General features: G+C 44.7%; 1 protein-coding gene across 1 annotated transcript in view; it reads left to right on the forward strand.

The window, feature by feature from the left end:
- Nucleotides 1-14,247, forward strand: part of LOC126537888 (ATP-dependent RNA helicase DDX54) — a 48,785-nt gene that overhangs the window by 1,503 nt on the left and 33,035 nt on the right. Inside the window, exons 3-7 of the mRNA XM_055074520.1 lie at nt 3,669-3,739; nt 5,023-5,211; nt 8,192-8,379; nt 11,245-11,428; nt 13,636-13,767. Coding sequence (XP_054930495.1) covers nt 3,669-3,739; nt 5,023-5,211; nt 8,192-8,379; nt 11,245-11,428; nt 13,636-13,767 — 764 coding nt within the window. The remainder of the gene's footprint in view (nt 1-3,668; nt 3,740-5,022; nt 5,212-8,191; nt 8,380-11,244; nt 11,429-13,635; nt 13,768-14,247) is intronic.

Here is a 14,247-nt window from a genome sequence, read left to right on the forward strand (position 1 = left end):
TTCCTACGAGAATATATTCATTAGAAGGCATTGAACTCCAGTGTGTTCACAGTTTTTAAGAAAAATTGTTGCCGGGACCCTTTAAAGGTGGTTGTTATCTTTCCAAATGAGCTTTTTGATGCTCATCTTGGTCATTTCCATGTTCCTTATCTCGTGTTTGTTTCCTTCCATTTGCACGCATCTTGCTACGCAGTCAACTGAGCATGCCAACGTTAAGATGGCCGCCTATATGTAGGTCGAAAGAGTGATCATTTAAAGAGGCACTAGAATGCTTTGTTTAACACAGTAAGAAAATGATAAATTGTTGACAATGCTGCCAAAACATGCAGACCGAATGCACTCATCAAGGACCACCTTATGCAAAAATCTTGCATAAAAAATTGCTTGCTCCTTTCAGCACTTATTACGCCTTGCCTATCACATCGCCTCTATGTAGGGTGTCCACCCGACAGTTTTTATCTTTGGGACACCCTATCGTGCTACTTAGTCGAGTGGTGAAACAGCTGCGCCAAACTGCGTTGAGAGCGAGCAGTTGCGCCATCCTGTGCCAAAACAGCATTTTAGCGGTTAATTGCACCAAGCCTGCACTAAAACATGCATCAAAGCAAAAACCTCCATTCGTCGATGCTTCACAGCTAGCAAAACAGAAATCAAAACCAAGCACACTAACACCATCATCATCATAGAAGGAAGCAGGGGCCCGTCCATAGAGTTTCTCACTCTATAGTGAGAGAGAGAGGGGTAAACTTTATTGGAGGCGTAAATTAGTAGTTGAGACCCTGGCAGAGGAGCTAGTGTGGAGGCCATATGGCCGCGACGCAGTTAGCCCACTCTGCCAGCATGACTTGGCATTCTGGGTCATCCATCTTGATCGCACACTCCCAGGCCCCAAGCTTGGGGGCTTGCCAAAGAATCGTCATTGGCGGGAGGTAGGATGGGCATCCCAAAGTATGTGATCTTGGTCTGCGGTTAGTGCTTCGCAATGCCTGCAGTTAGGCTTGAAGTCTTGCTTGGAAATTTCAGCCAACCTTTTGGGGGCTTAGCACGGATCGTGTCTGCACCCGCTGTAGAGTCGTGGCCTGGTTCTGGGAGAGAATCGTGCTTGGGAATGTCTACGCTCTGCATGAATCCATGTAGAATTACGTGAGTTCGTGATTGGCGAGCATGGGTTCAAGCCAGTCATCCGGGTCGAGCTGTCGCACCTCCCGGTTATTTGTTGCTCTGACGGCTAGGTCAGCTGCTTCATTACCCGGGTTGCCGGCATGAGCTGGCACCCATAGTGTTCTCGGTTTCAAGAAGTGCACCTGCAATGGGGCCAATTGCTCCAATAGAGTTCTCACTCTATAGTGAGAAACTCTGTGGACCGATCGGAGCGGTCTGGTTCGTCATTTGGGCATTTTTCTCTGGCAGACGTACAATGTAGTGCCGCTGTACCGTCTTGCTGGCGCTTTATTTCGGTGTTCATCTAACCCACCTGGTAATATGGAGTTTGCGAAGGAGGATGTCACATTCTTGGATTAAAGATAAGCATTTTCGATGTTTATGGGTGATAACGAGGCTTTGCAAAAGAGCCACTGCGATCAGAACCGCACGTGGTGCATAGTTAAGAATGTAGTACACGGCGAGAGCTGCCACTTCGATGGGTGCTGCCATGTTCGTTGATACAAAACTTTTGTGTCGAGTTTGTGTCGCCGCACTGTTTCGGTGAAATAGTGTTGTAGACGCAAACGCAAAACCATATTTGCATCTCGCACATGCGATGTGGCACTGACACTATAGTGTTTTTTTTTTTTTTTTTTGCGGCCGCAAAACCTTTGCGGCCCCTATTCAAAAATTCCCTAATGTGCATCGCATGACATGAGTATATTGCGTGGTGTCATGTTCAGTGCAGGCGCGCATACTCGATCGGTCTTGTGGTGAATGTTTGTCCACAAGCCATGACTGATGCACTGGGTTGCATCCAGGGCTAACAAACACGCATTTGTTGACGATCTGTCTGTGGTGCCTTATCGACGAACCCTGCCGTAGTGCCCTTTGTGCAACACGGTATGGAAGAGCACCGCGTCCTTTTCTGACTTTGCTTGCAGCGTAAGCCTTGCACAAATCCATCTCCACAACATATAGACTATATCAGTTAATATTTGCACAGTATATGGTAAGCGCACGTGTGTTGGACCTTGCGCCAAAAGTGCTTGCTGCTGCACCAAATCTGCTTCTCGTCTGTGCCAGGACCTGAGCCAAAAGGTGGAATGGCTGTTCCACCACTCTTATTCTGTACCTATTAAAATGTACTCCATTACTGTAATAAATGTGAACCTGAAATTATGCCCCACTTATCACATTATAGACCACTGGAGCAGCCTATAGACAACATCCATAGGGCAGTTTTTCACGATCATGAGTTTCTCCTGACCGAAAGCTCAAGCACACGAGCACATATCCCTCCGATCTTCTATTAAACAGTATCCACTGCAGTAGCTTAGTGACTATGGCTTTGCACTTCTGATCTCAAGGTCACTGGTTCAATACTGGCTGTGAAGTCCGCATTCTGATGGATTCAAAATGCAAAAACGCTTGTGTACCTAGATTAAGATCCACATTAAAGGGACATTAAAGTGAAAAATGATTTCTTCTGCATCAGTAAATTACCGTTCTACAACACCAAAAACAGCACTCTTACAACGATAAGACGTTTGGTAAGCCAGAAAAAGCGCAAGAATGAAATGCGGGTGGCGACGCCTACTTAAGTTCCCGCACCTGGGGGCTGTGACGTCTTGAATTTTGATGGCATCTTCCAGGGCCTACTAATTGTATATAGCGGTACAGATTGACTACATTGTGTTCTAAAGGAACCAAATATTAAACATGGAAGTTTCGGGAACCTTTATTCAGCCAATGCGGCCCAAATGCGAATACATACTTTGGAATCCCTGACGTTACGCTGACGTACCAGCGCTGGGGTTCCGGCGTGAAATTGAAATAGTGATACTTGGACCTTTATTTTCTCATCTAATAATCAAACTATGTTTTTGAAATGACTGCCTGCAGGGTTCTCAAACAATGCTTCGTTATTCTAAACTGATTTAGTGTTTCGCTTTAGTGTCCCTTTAAAGCACGGTGGGTGGTCAGAATTAATTTCGAATTCCCCACTATGCGTGCCTCATAATCATATCGCAGGTTTGGGCATGCAGAATCCCAGAATTTAATTGTTTATCTATTTCTTTTAAATGGTGCAGCAGCACTTGTTAGTGCATCCCACCCAACCAGTCACCACTTCCTTGTTGCCCTTGGGAACTTTTGTTGTCAGGTACCGACCTTGAAGATATTCCAAATGTGCACCTCCAAAAGAACGAAAAGTAAGAAGGAGGCAACAGTCGGGGCACTGCTGCTGGAAGCACCATAAGTGAAATCAAACATTGTGTTGAGGAGTAATAAGACAGTAGACATTGCATGATTAATGTCCCCATTATTATTCGGTCTTTTTCAAAAGTTCCTGTGTGAATATATTCTTAAAAGGCATCGCATTCCAGTATGGTTGAAGTTTTTAAGAAAAAATTGTAGCCAGGGCCCTTTTAAAGGTGGCTGTTAGCTTTCCAAATAAGCACTGTGTTACTCATCTTTGTCATTTCTGTATTCCTCATCTTGTGTTTGTTTACTTCCATTTGCAGGCCTCAGCCATGCTATCCTAAAAGCCATCTTGAAACGTGGGTATAAACAGCCAACTCCGATCCAACGTAAGGTAAGCCTGCATTGAATTGTGGCAGTATACATCTTGCAGTTGTTAGCAGGACAGAGGTACACAGGAAGATGGAAAGCTGTGAGGGATCAACAGAGGTTGAACAAGGCACATCTCGAGGCAAGGTTTCATCAAGGGTCCTCACCTGCTCAACATCTTCTGTTCTTGACAGTGTTTACATAGCTCACTCCCCCCTCCCCCCCCTTGCACAAGGAAGGAAAATAATGGGATGCGCTGAGTAGAGGGAGAAAATACAAAATGTCCAGAAAAGCAACGGGGGAGTTGTAGTTATGATAGTGCTGTCACAACTACCGTCATCTTGTTTCATGTCCTGTACCTGTATGCACACCCTCATACACCATTTTCTTAGTTCGCAAGTGAACTTCCCTGCGCTGCACATTTTGCCCCAGGAGATGCTGGTCATTGTTTAAATGAAAACAAAGTGCAAGCTGCACATGCTGTGGCTTATCTCTCACACATGGTTTCATAATAAGAGCCACATCGGCACTTTCTGTGTCATAATACAAGCAAACTCCGCTTGTAGGCGCTGTTTTCGAAAATGGCTACGCTGCCATTAGTTCGGCAAAGCACCTTGCAGGACAACTAGCTTTACAATTATGAAAGTGTGTGCGTGGGAGGGGGGGGGTGAGCTGCATAAGTACTGCCAGGAAAAGCCTTTTCACCTGGTGAACACGGATCCCCTATTTCAAACATTGGCTCCAGAGACATACGTCCCTTGTTTGACCACTGTTGATCACTCGCAGTTCTCAACACTCACTAAAGGTGCAACCACATGCACACATTTTTCAAGCAAATGTGACAAGAGACAGGTTTTGCCGTCGCGGTCGCTTATGTTGTGTGGTAAAGAGCCCCATGGGGTTGAAATTAAACATGGAGCCCGCACTAAAGTGTCTGCCGTAGCACACAAGTTGTTTTTGGACGCTGAGTCCGACTATATTTGATTTCATTTTTTGATGTTGGATGTTATTGCAAACAGTGCTTCCATGGTGAAAAAGGCGTGAAAGGAGTATTATTTTATTTTATTTATATTGGGTACTGCTAGCCTGTGTTCCAGGCCTTAAGCAGGTGCGGATTTTACAGGATGTGATGCAGTGCATTGGAATATCAAAACGAGCACAACTCACAAAAACACATAATGGACCTCTGGGCAGTACAAACTGTGGGATGGGATTTACATGTCAGGCACTGTGACCAACGGAGTACCCAAACTTTTCCATGTTGCCCTGACCTGTGCCTTATGAGTCATGAGCTTCTGTGGTGCGCAGGCCATCCCTGTGGTGTTGGAAGGTCGGGACGTGGTGGCCATGGCACGCACAGGAAGCGGAAAGACAGCCGCTTTCCTGGTGCCAATCCTGGAGCGATTGGGAGGCCGTTCGCCGCACACAGGACCCCGTGCCCTCATACTGTCGCCTACGCGTGAGCTCGCTTTGCAGACGCACAAGTTTGCCAAGGAGGTGCGGATGTTTTCTCTTCCTGTCTCACCCTCCTCATCTAGGCCCATGTTCACGAGTTTTCTTATGTGCCGTTCACGGTTGACCATTGCCTCAGTGATCGTCTTGTTATTACACGGGCACCTATGGGCACCCAAATATCTGCCAATCGGGAAAGACTTGCATAAGAGAAGTTTCGTGAATGTAGGCCCCGTTTTAAAACCAGTGCAAACCAGGCACCTTAATTAACAGAGAATAATAATGATGATGCTGTCTACATTGCATGCTGGCCATCTCTGCCAAATTTTTCCTAAGGATTATGAATTTGAACTCGCTTTATGATTCTGCAATTGTTGCATCAAGTTTTACAAAGTTGTTTTACAAAGAAATAAATTCTGCTAGCAAAAGTTATTTGCTCGTTGGTCTCGGAACCATTGGTCATCTTCTAATAATAAAATGAGGCAAGAGGGTTACTTGCTTCAAGTAAGTTTATAAATACAAGATCCTGAAGCAGGTGAATGTATCCTTGGAAAAATGTGTGCTAAGTGCAAGCTTTAAGAAATATGTATGCTGCTTAAAAAAGTGATAGAAAAATGAATGCATGCAGAAAACATCGGTTTTTAGATATTTCTCGGAGGGAGAAAGTCAAGGGCGAAATAACAGGCCTCTGCAGCTGTGTCAATGGCATCAACAAGGTGGCTTTGAAAAGCGCTTGCTAAATATTATAGGAAGAGGACAGCGACAGGGACTAGCACATTCAGTGCAAGCAGCATGCTCATCTTCACACGTTTCTTGACTGATTTGATTGGCCAGTATAGGTGCGTTGCTACTGTTCTTCGGGCATTCAACTCCCCCCGTTTTTCTGCCTTCTACTCCAAAGGCACCTTTATTTCACAGAGCTGTTGATCTAAAAACTAAAACAAAGAGAAATAAATGCCAACAGCAGATGCTGCTGTGGCCGATTGTTATTGGCTTCGGCATCTTTTGTCTTATCGGCATCAGTGTCGTGTCAGCCTAGTGTGACCGGGCCCCATTGCAAAGACACGCTTACATGGTCTCTGGGTCACTTTTCAGGGCTATTTCACAGTCTGGTCTTTGCCTCAGCTGCATGAAACAATAAACTATGAGTGAAGCTTTGTAGTGAAATCAGAGTTTTCTGAGCACTCGAGTGACATGAGGGTGCTTCTTGTGAGGACATGTGAAGTGTCGGTTATACATACAAGTGAATGAATAAAAATTATTGTGTGTGATTGCATGCTCCTCCAAGAAAAGTCAGGCACAGAAGAATGTTGCCACGAATGACGTCTTCCAGGTGACAATGCTTCTAGCACACTTGAATGTTTGGAGAGCCATAGGGAAGCTCCCGGTCACCTTGTCGTCTGTTCTTCCGTAGCCGGAACGACATTGAGGTGCAGGAAGCCTTTGGCATCATTCTTCAACCTCCTGAGGACCATTTGGTTGTCTCCGCAAATGTTCAAAGATGTAACAAGCACTTAAAGCCGTGACGAATAGCACACCATTGCACCACCCAGAACCAGTGGCGCCGCCATGCAACCACGGTTGGCAGTGTACAGAGCTCTCTCACAGCGCGGTGCAGATGTTTCGTGACCAGTAAAAATAGTATTAAAGCGTGCTGCTACTGTACTGAAAGCTTGCCTTGGCTAATTTTGCGCCAGAACATCTCATTAAAGCAGTATTTCGGTACATTTTAATTAACGAAGTCTAAGTCGTCATTTTGTCGACAATGCAAGTGCCTGGCGTGTGGCCGTTCGCCACTTCCTGTTTGCAATGTGGGAAATAAGGCAGCTAAGGAGTATGCAACAAATAAAGGAGCAAACAATTCTATGTGTAACAGTAGAAAGGTGGCAGTATGAATTACAGTTCAATAATAAGTGGAGTTGGCCAGTTCGTGTAATCCGTAGAACAAATAGCAAGTTGTCTAACTTATAAGAGTATTATAAGGGCATCATAAAAAGACAAACATGTTTGAGAGCAGCAGAGGGCTAACTAGCCGTGTGATTATGAAATTCAGAAGGATAAGATGAAGTTGGCTAAACCATTCCAGAGCTATTGGAGGCCACTGAGAGAGTCCTTCGTCCTGCAGTAAATGTAAAATAGGCTGATGGTGATGAGGATTTGGAAAGGTTTCAGTGAGAATCTTGTATCATGTTTATGCCAGTCTGCAATGCCAGTCTGCAACTCCATTTAATTAAATCGTTCAGTTAATTCAATCCCGACTAAAGGTCCCGGCTGGCACCCTTACATTTTTGCATGCCGTGACTTTCATTATATCAGTTCTGAAATTGGTCTCTATTGGAGGATGGGAACTTGACTGGTCAGCGTGCACATGCGGGACATTGATGGCGACCCCCTATTATGAGTTCAATGGCTGCAACGTCGGTCTTGGTGGCACCAGGGAACAGTGAATGCATAGAAGGTGCTATCTCTCAGCGAAAATGTTAATTTTGAGCCTGCCTTAGGCAGAGTTTTCACTGAAAACGGCAGCTCAGGATAAGTGGTTAATGTATTTACCAAATTCTAACACCTACATTTTTTCTAAGAAAATGGGTTTTAGATAGCCTGCACTGGATATGAAACCAAAATTGTATTCGCGGCAATGACAACAGTCAACTGTTAGAGCCAGTGTCATAACAAGACTGCAACTGCAGAAGGTTTCGCGTAGGTTGGTGACGACACCACTTCGCTTTCATTACAAAAGCTCATTCAAAAGATCAGATGTTTTACAGGCTAAGCTACCAGCAACAGAGTCATGTCACATGTTTTTACTTCAGACCCACAAAAACATTGTGTTCATTAGAGTCTGGTAAGTACTGTCAAATAAAGTAACAGTCTTTTTTTTTTTCTGCACCGTCTTAATTCAACCAATTCTGTCAGTCTCATCACAGTCCGTTTAACGAAATGCAACCGTATTGGAAGACAGTGCTGTTTTTCTGTGACACTTCTCGGCAGTATGTATGGCAGCAGTGTCCGTCCGTCATTACAGCTGGGCAAGTTCACTGACCTCCGGTCAACAGTTATCCTGGGTGGCGACAGCATGGAGGACCAGTTTGAGGCCATTCACGAGAACCCTGACCTGCTCATCGCTACGCCGGGGCGCTTCTTGCACATTGTCGTGGAGATGAACCTGCGTCTCAACTCAGTAAAATATGTTGTCTTCGACGAGGCTGACAGGTGCGCCTCCTTTTTCTCATTTTGACCAGTGATGAAAAACTCGGGAGGACAGTTATCTCAGAGCCAACCAACCTGGTATTGGCCCAACTTGATAAAGTGGGCCTCTTTTCTGTCAGGCAGGGCAGAGAATTGGCCCAGCTGATTCAGACTAGCACAATGCGTTGGCGGGCTAGTTGGTGCGAATCCATGAATACTTTGTTTAGCGCAAAACAACAGACGTCCTGTCGTCTTGTGTCTGTTGTTTTGCGCTAAACAAAGTATTCATTGATTCAGACTAACGACAGTAGGATGCAGTTGATATGCGATGCATTTTGAAAATGAGTTGCAGCTTGGTATTTGTCCTGTGCCCATTTTGCTCTAGCGCTCTCTGCCCTTCTCTATACACTGAAAATTTTTTGTCGTGCTGTCTTCCCCTTGTTAAATACAGTAGAACCTTATTACCAAGTTTTAGAAAGAGACGGTAATGAAAATGCACGATCTGAAGTAACTAAAAAATATGGCACACTAAACTGTAGCTGAAATATACGCAACTCAAAGCGTTGTGCGAATCGTTACAGCACAGGGCATGCCGATACACGCCGAGCCAGTGGCGCCCAAGCGACCCAAGATGCACATTGTCGTTTTTGCAGCTTCCGCAAGCTTACGTTTGCACTCCGTGAATTTGGCTGGGATCAGCAGCTTATTCAAGCAGCGTGTGTTGGTGGGAAGTTTTAACGTGCCCACTCAGCAAGAATCGTTGCAGCCCAAGACTCTGACGCCATACGCTCTGTTTTGCTATTGCATAGCCATAGCCGTAGTGTTTTAACACGTCGATGGGAAACTGAAACAGCATAGAGCTGGTGGGGGACACTGAAATACAATGCCGCAGGATCAAAACACGACGCTCGCATGTCAGCGCCTGTAACAGGGGAAGGCAGAATGGCGGCGCGCTTGGGTTATCACCTAATAAAAGCGTGTGGTATACATTCCAGCAGCACTACGCCACGTACACTGTGAAACAGATAAATCAAGATCCTTATCGCAATATGGTTGGTGGTGATAGCTGTGAATGTGACGTGCAGTGACCTACTAGGAAATTTGTGAATACCGGGAGAGGAAAGTGAGTGCGTTTCGGCATTTCCACGTGACACGAACGGGCAAGTACTGCGGGGAAGCTGCCATAGTGAGCGCTTAATGTTCTCGATCGCATGTGCCTCGCACATTTTCTTGTTCACACGGGACCTAATGGCTAGAAAACATATCATGTGATCTCGCTTTGGCAATGTATTGAGCGTTTGTGCCGAAGGATAACGTTTTCCAGGTATGTATTAACCCTTTAATGACGGCACCTATAAATACAGGGAAAAAGAAGTTTATATTCTATCTAAATGTGTAAAACACCTTGAGAATAAGTATAATCAATGAAAAGGAAAAATATTTTGCAGAAAATGTTATGAGCAATATGGGGGAAACACAAGTAAAGAAACTGGAAGTAGGCTTCACCCCAAACCACCTATGGCTTCATTTGGAATTTGTGCTAACAGTTCTCATCACATGTGACATATAGGTGCACATTTAATTTGCTTTACATCGTGTGTGTGATGTCACTGCTGCCGCAAACCTTGCATCAGTCAGTCACCGCTGACAATACTTTCAAAAGAAAGTGAGTGTGGTTCGAAACCTCTTACTCGTCCTGTATTCCTGCTCTAAACCAACAAATGATGCTTGCTGCTTGTCATTTAGTATTGGCCAAAGACATTTCGTCTTAAACTTCATACTCAGTACCAAAACTCAGCAAGAAAAAAGAATTTTTCGGGTATGTTGCCTGTAGGCTGCACTCAATAAAGAGTTAACCAATAAAAAAAAGAACCGTGACTGTATCAGGTCAATTTTTGTATTTGCCAGGAAATCGTATGAAATGGGATTGTATATACGAGGTTATATTGCACTGTTTTGTTTCTCTTTTTTTCACGTCTATAACAAAGCAGCACTTCATTTGAATTTTTGCGTCGCCCACTAACTGTAACTGGCTCTTATTGTACTTCACTCTGCCACGAGCGAGGATTCTTGTTAACACACTTTTTTTCAGTCTTGCGTTTCAGTGAGATAACTGAAATTTTGATATGGTTACACATTTTGCATTTGTACTGCGCATAGTGTCACAATGCGATGATGGATGGAGATTGTGTGCGCCCTGACTGTGCTTTACTGGCAGTCCATGCTGCTAGCTTTGGGGCAGTGCGGAATCCTCTTTCGACCCTTTCTGCAAAAGCGTATTTGAACTTGTGGAGGAAGGGCAGATTACCATTGGCTGTCACTGGGCTAGCTGTTAGCTGCTCAAAAAAAGTACACATTTGGCTCAATTGCGATTGTATGGTAAGCCTTGAATGCTCATACTAGAACATCATGGCAACTAGTGGAATATGGTACTATACTTCTGTCACAGAGCTTCTGGGTCATGAGAGTCGAAGACAGTGATCAAATTTTCAGAGACTTGCTGTGGCAGACACCGAGTCATTGGTCGGATGCAGTGATATTGTCTAGAATCAACCAAGATAACTGTTTTTGTTAGGCTTGGTGACCAAGGGGATCTTAAGTCCTGTATTCACTAAATGTCTCGTAACATAAGTGCTGTCCACAAGTGGTAGGCACTCAGCTGACCAGCCAGTGAGGAAGTGCACTTATGTAGAGGTGTGTGAATATTCTAAACTTTCGAATAACGAATAAGAGCACCGTGCATGTGAACAAACTCCTTACTTGTTTGCTCCTAATGCCCCATTTGCTCTTATATGAGAGGGTATTATACTTCGCAAAGAAACAAGTGAATGTGTGCATTTGTTGAAATGTTTATGCTGTGTGCCACATTTAAATGTCCCACATTTGCAGGCTGTTTGAGATGGGTTTCCAAGAGCAACTGACCGAGGTCCTGCACCGATTGCCTGAAGGTCGTCAAACGCTTCTCTTCTCAGCCACTTTGCCTCGATTGCTGGTAGACTTTGCCCGGGCGGGCCTGTCCGAACCTGTGCTCATCCGCCTCGATGTGGAGGACAAGCTCAGTGAACAGCTAAAGGTATTGCATCACAAATTAACACAGTCGTTAACAGGATGAATGTTCAATGCTGAGGCAAACGGTGCATCTCTTCTGGTGGCATCCAGGCATTTCTTCGGAGATCGCATAAAGAAACTTGTTGCAGGAGCAGCTTGGACTCACTAGCTGAAGTTGGCTGTAGTTTGTATTCTTTCTTGTGAGCAAATATATATCGATAAAATTTGCCGGCACTTTACTGATTGCGTAAAAGTTGCATGTGTTGGTGTATTGTGATAGTGTATGTTGGCAGGGGCCACAAGCAAGCTGGTTGCCACACGTGCAACTGGATATTGCGTGTATCTGTTTGTATTAATTGGTAGTGTTCAATAATAATTTGCAAGCTGCTCTGGTTCTGGTTGAATGTATTGGTTCATATATCTGCCTTATGTAATAAACCATAATTATGTTCTGCACCGCAGTTTGTTAAAAGAGTACTGACACAAAAATTTTTTATCTTGTTTTTTCTTCTGCAGTAAGTAGCTAATGACCCAGTAATCACCGCATGAAACAGCATTGGCTTCAGAGCGCGGCAGGTAATTATTTGGAGTTTTGTTTGTAGCGACCAGTCTAAGTTTCGGTTTGAAGAGCAACGAAATGTGCCAAAGAAGGAATGTACACACAGCTGGACACGTGGTCACGCAAAACTGACATGCGGACGCCAGTGCGCTCACCGGCACGAGAGCTTTGTCTTGCTTATTCGTCTGCTACGTCTGCACGTGCTTTGCGATTGGATTGGACAAACTTTATTAAAGGTCCTGCTTTGTGATGTCCTCACCATCATCGTCGTCCTTGTTTTCGTCATCCAGCGGCAAGTATTTCCTGCTTGCAGTAGTCGCTGCCGAATTAGACGTGGCCAACCAAATTTGATTGAATCCACTACAAAGCAGCAACTCAGAAAATGCGACTAGCGACAGCTATCAATGTGCGTATGCACCAGTTGTAGTACGAGCCATTTGTTGAGGGTGTTTTGGGAACGAAGCATGTTCCGGAGCAGGACACAAGGCAAGGTAAAAGTCGACAGCGTCAGGCTTGGAGGTACATAGTCTTGGTGGAAGATAATCGGACTGCTCTTAGCTCGGCCAGTTTTCATACCAGGCACACTTGAAATGAAACGAGCAAATCTGGCTGCTCTTCAGCGGAGTCTATTCTAAGCGTCCAGCGGCGCGCACAAGCTCGGACCACTTCTGCTGCTTATCGACGCTGAGCAAGCCAAGCGAGCTGGCGATTGCTGGAAAATAGCCTAGCTTGCTAGCCATCAGATCCAAGGCCGACGGCCCTTGTGACCCGTCCGTAGCTGGTAATAAAGCATCTATATTCTTCAACACAATCAACATCTGCACATTTACGTCTCTCATAAGTGACAATACAATTAGTCTTCCCGGCGCCGTTGGTAGCGATGAAAAAACACATTAGCCAGGCGAACCGCTTTGCAGAGACGATTGCAGCGGCAGCTGCGCTGACCGCTTGCGAGTCACAATCACAGCAACAGTTTACTATATCGTGCAACCTTTTGTAACATGCTCACTTCCGAGGTTACTGTATGAGTTATTTCGTGTCCGAAACAAATTTTAGGCAATTTTTGTGCCGCATACATCAGCGAAGGAGATCAGCGTCACGACCAGGGAGAAAAAAAAGGACAATCTGAGCTGTGAGAAACTTGCTCACAGGGCCCGCCCCGACAGCAGCGCAAACTCGTGGCGTAGCGTTGTCTCAGTTGTTTACATTCCTTCCTTGTTGTCGATGTCGCGAGGTGCTGCGTTTTACAGTTGGCTCCACGCACATACTTTAAAATTGATTTTAAATATGTTCTAAGCTGTATTTGCCGTAGATATTTTGCAGACAATGTGTATGTGCCCATATAAATCGATCTCGCACGTTAACTCGACTTCGAAATTTTGTGTCAGTACTCCTTTAAAATTTGGTTAACTGAAAATTCTGGTAATTTAAAGTGAAAATTCTGGTAATTTAAAGAGGACTTTTAATAAGCATTGAATCAGCTGTTGCTGAATTTGCTAGGCTTTCAGAACTGCTCTTTGTCAATGTGTTGTGCATAGACATTGCTCCATATTTGTCAGATTGCATCTGTAGCATTTACTGTACAGCACGCAAATTTGACAGTGTTAATTACCATCACGTCAGTTGCTATGGCTTTGAGAGCTGCACTAATTTTTTTTCTCGTCTCTCCCCAGACAGTGTACGTCATGTGTCGCAACAATGACAAGACAGCCATCCTGCTGCACCTGCTGAAGCATGTCATCAAACCTGATGAACTCACCTTCATCTTTGTCGCCACCCGTCACCACGCTGAATACCTACGCGACGTGAGTTACATTTGAATGTCAGAGCACTGTAATGAGCGTCACTTTTTTTCTATTGCTTGTCGTCTGCAGGAGGGAAGATGCCAAGCATTTGGTAAAAGCACGACAAGTCCTTAGCATGGCCTGTGATGTCAATCAGCCCGTTTGCACTGTAACCAAACAGCTTGCGCAGCAGCAGTTGTGCCTGTGTGCTTGGCAACAAATTCAGTTCATTCTCATTGCAGCCAAGAAACAGAAGCATGAAATGAAATATAGGAGGGGCAAGAATTGCAGATTATTGCTCTAAAGTATTATGGCAATCTGGCATTATTGCTCTAAAGAACTACCATAGGATGCACAAAACACCCCTTTAGAGTAGCTCCACCAGCTATGCCACTGAGGACTGTCTTCTTCAAGAAATTGTTTTGAGAAGTGTTGCATCTAAGAATCTTTATCAAATAAACAGTAGACTTTTGAAAGAGCCAGTGCTATCTTTGGCGGCCA

This window comes from Dermacentor andersoni, chromosome 4, assembly GCF_023375885.2.
Source record: "Dermacentor andersoni chromosome 4, qqDerAnde1_hic_scaffold, whole genome shotgun sequence".
In the NCBI taxonomy this organism is placed as follows: domain Eukaryota; kingdom Metazoa; phylum Arthropoda; class Arachnida; order Ixodida; family Ixodidae; genus Dermacentor; species Dermacentor andersoni.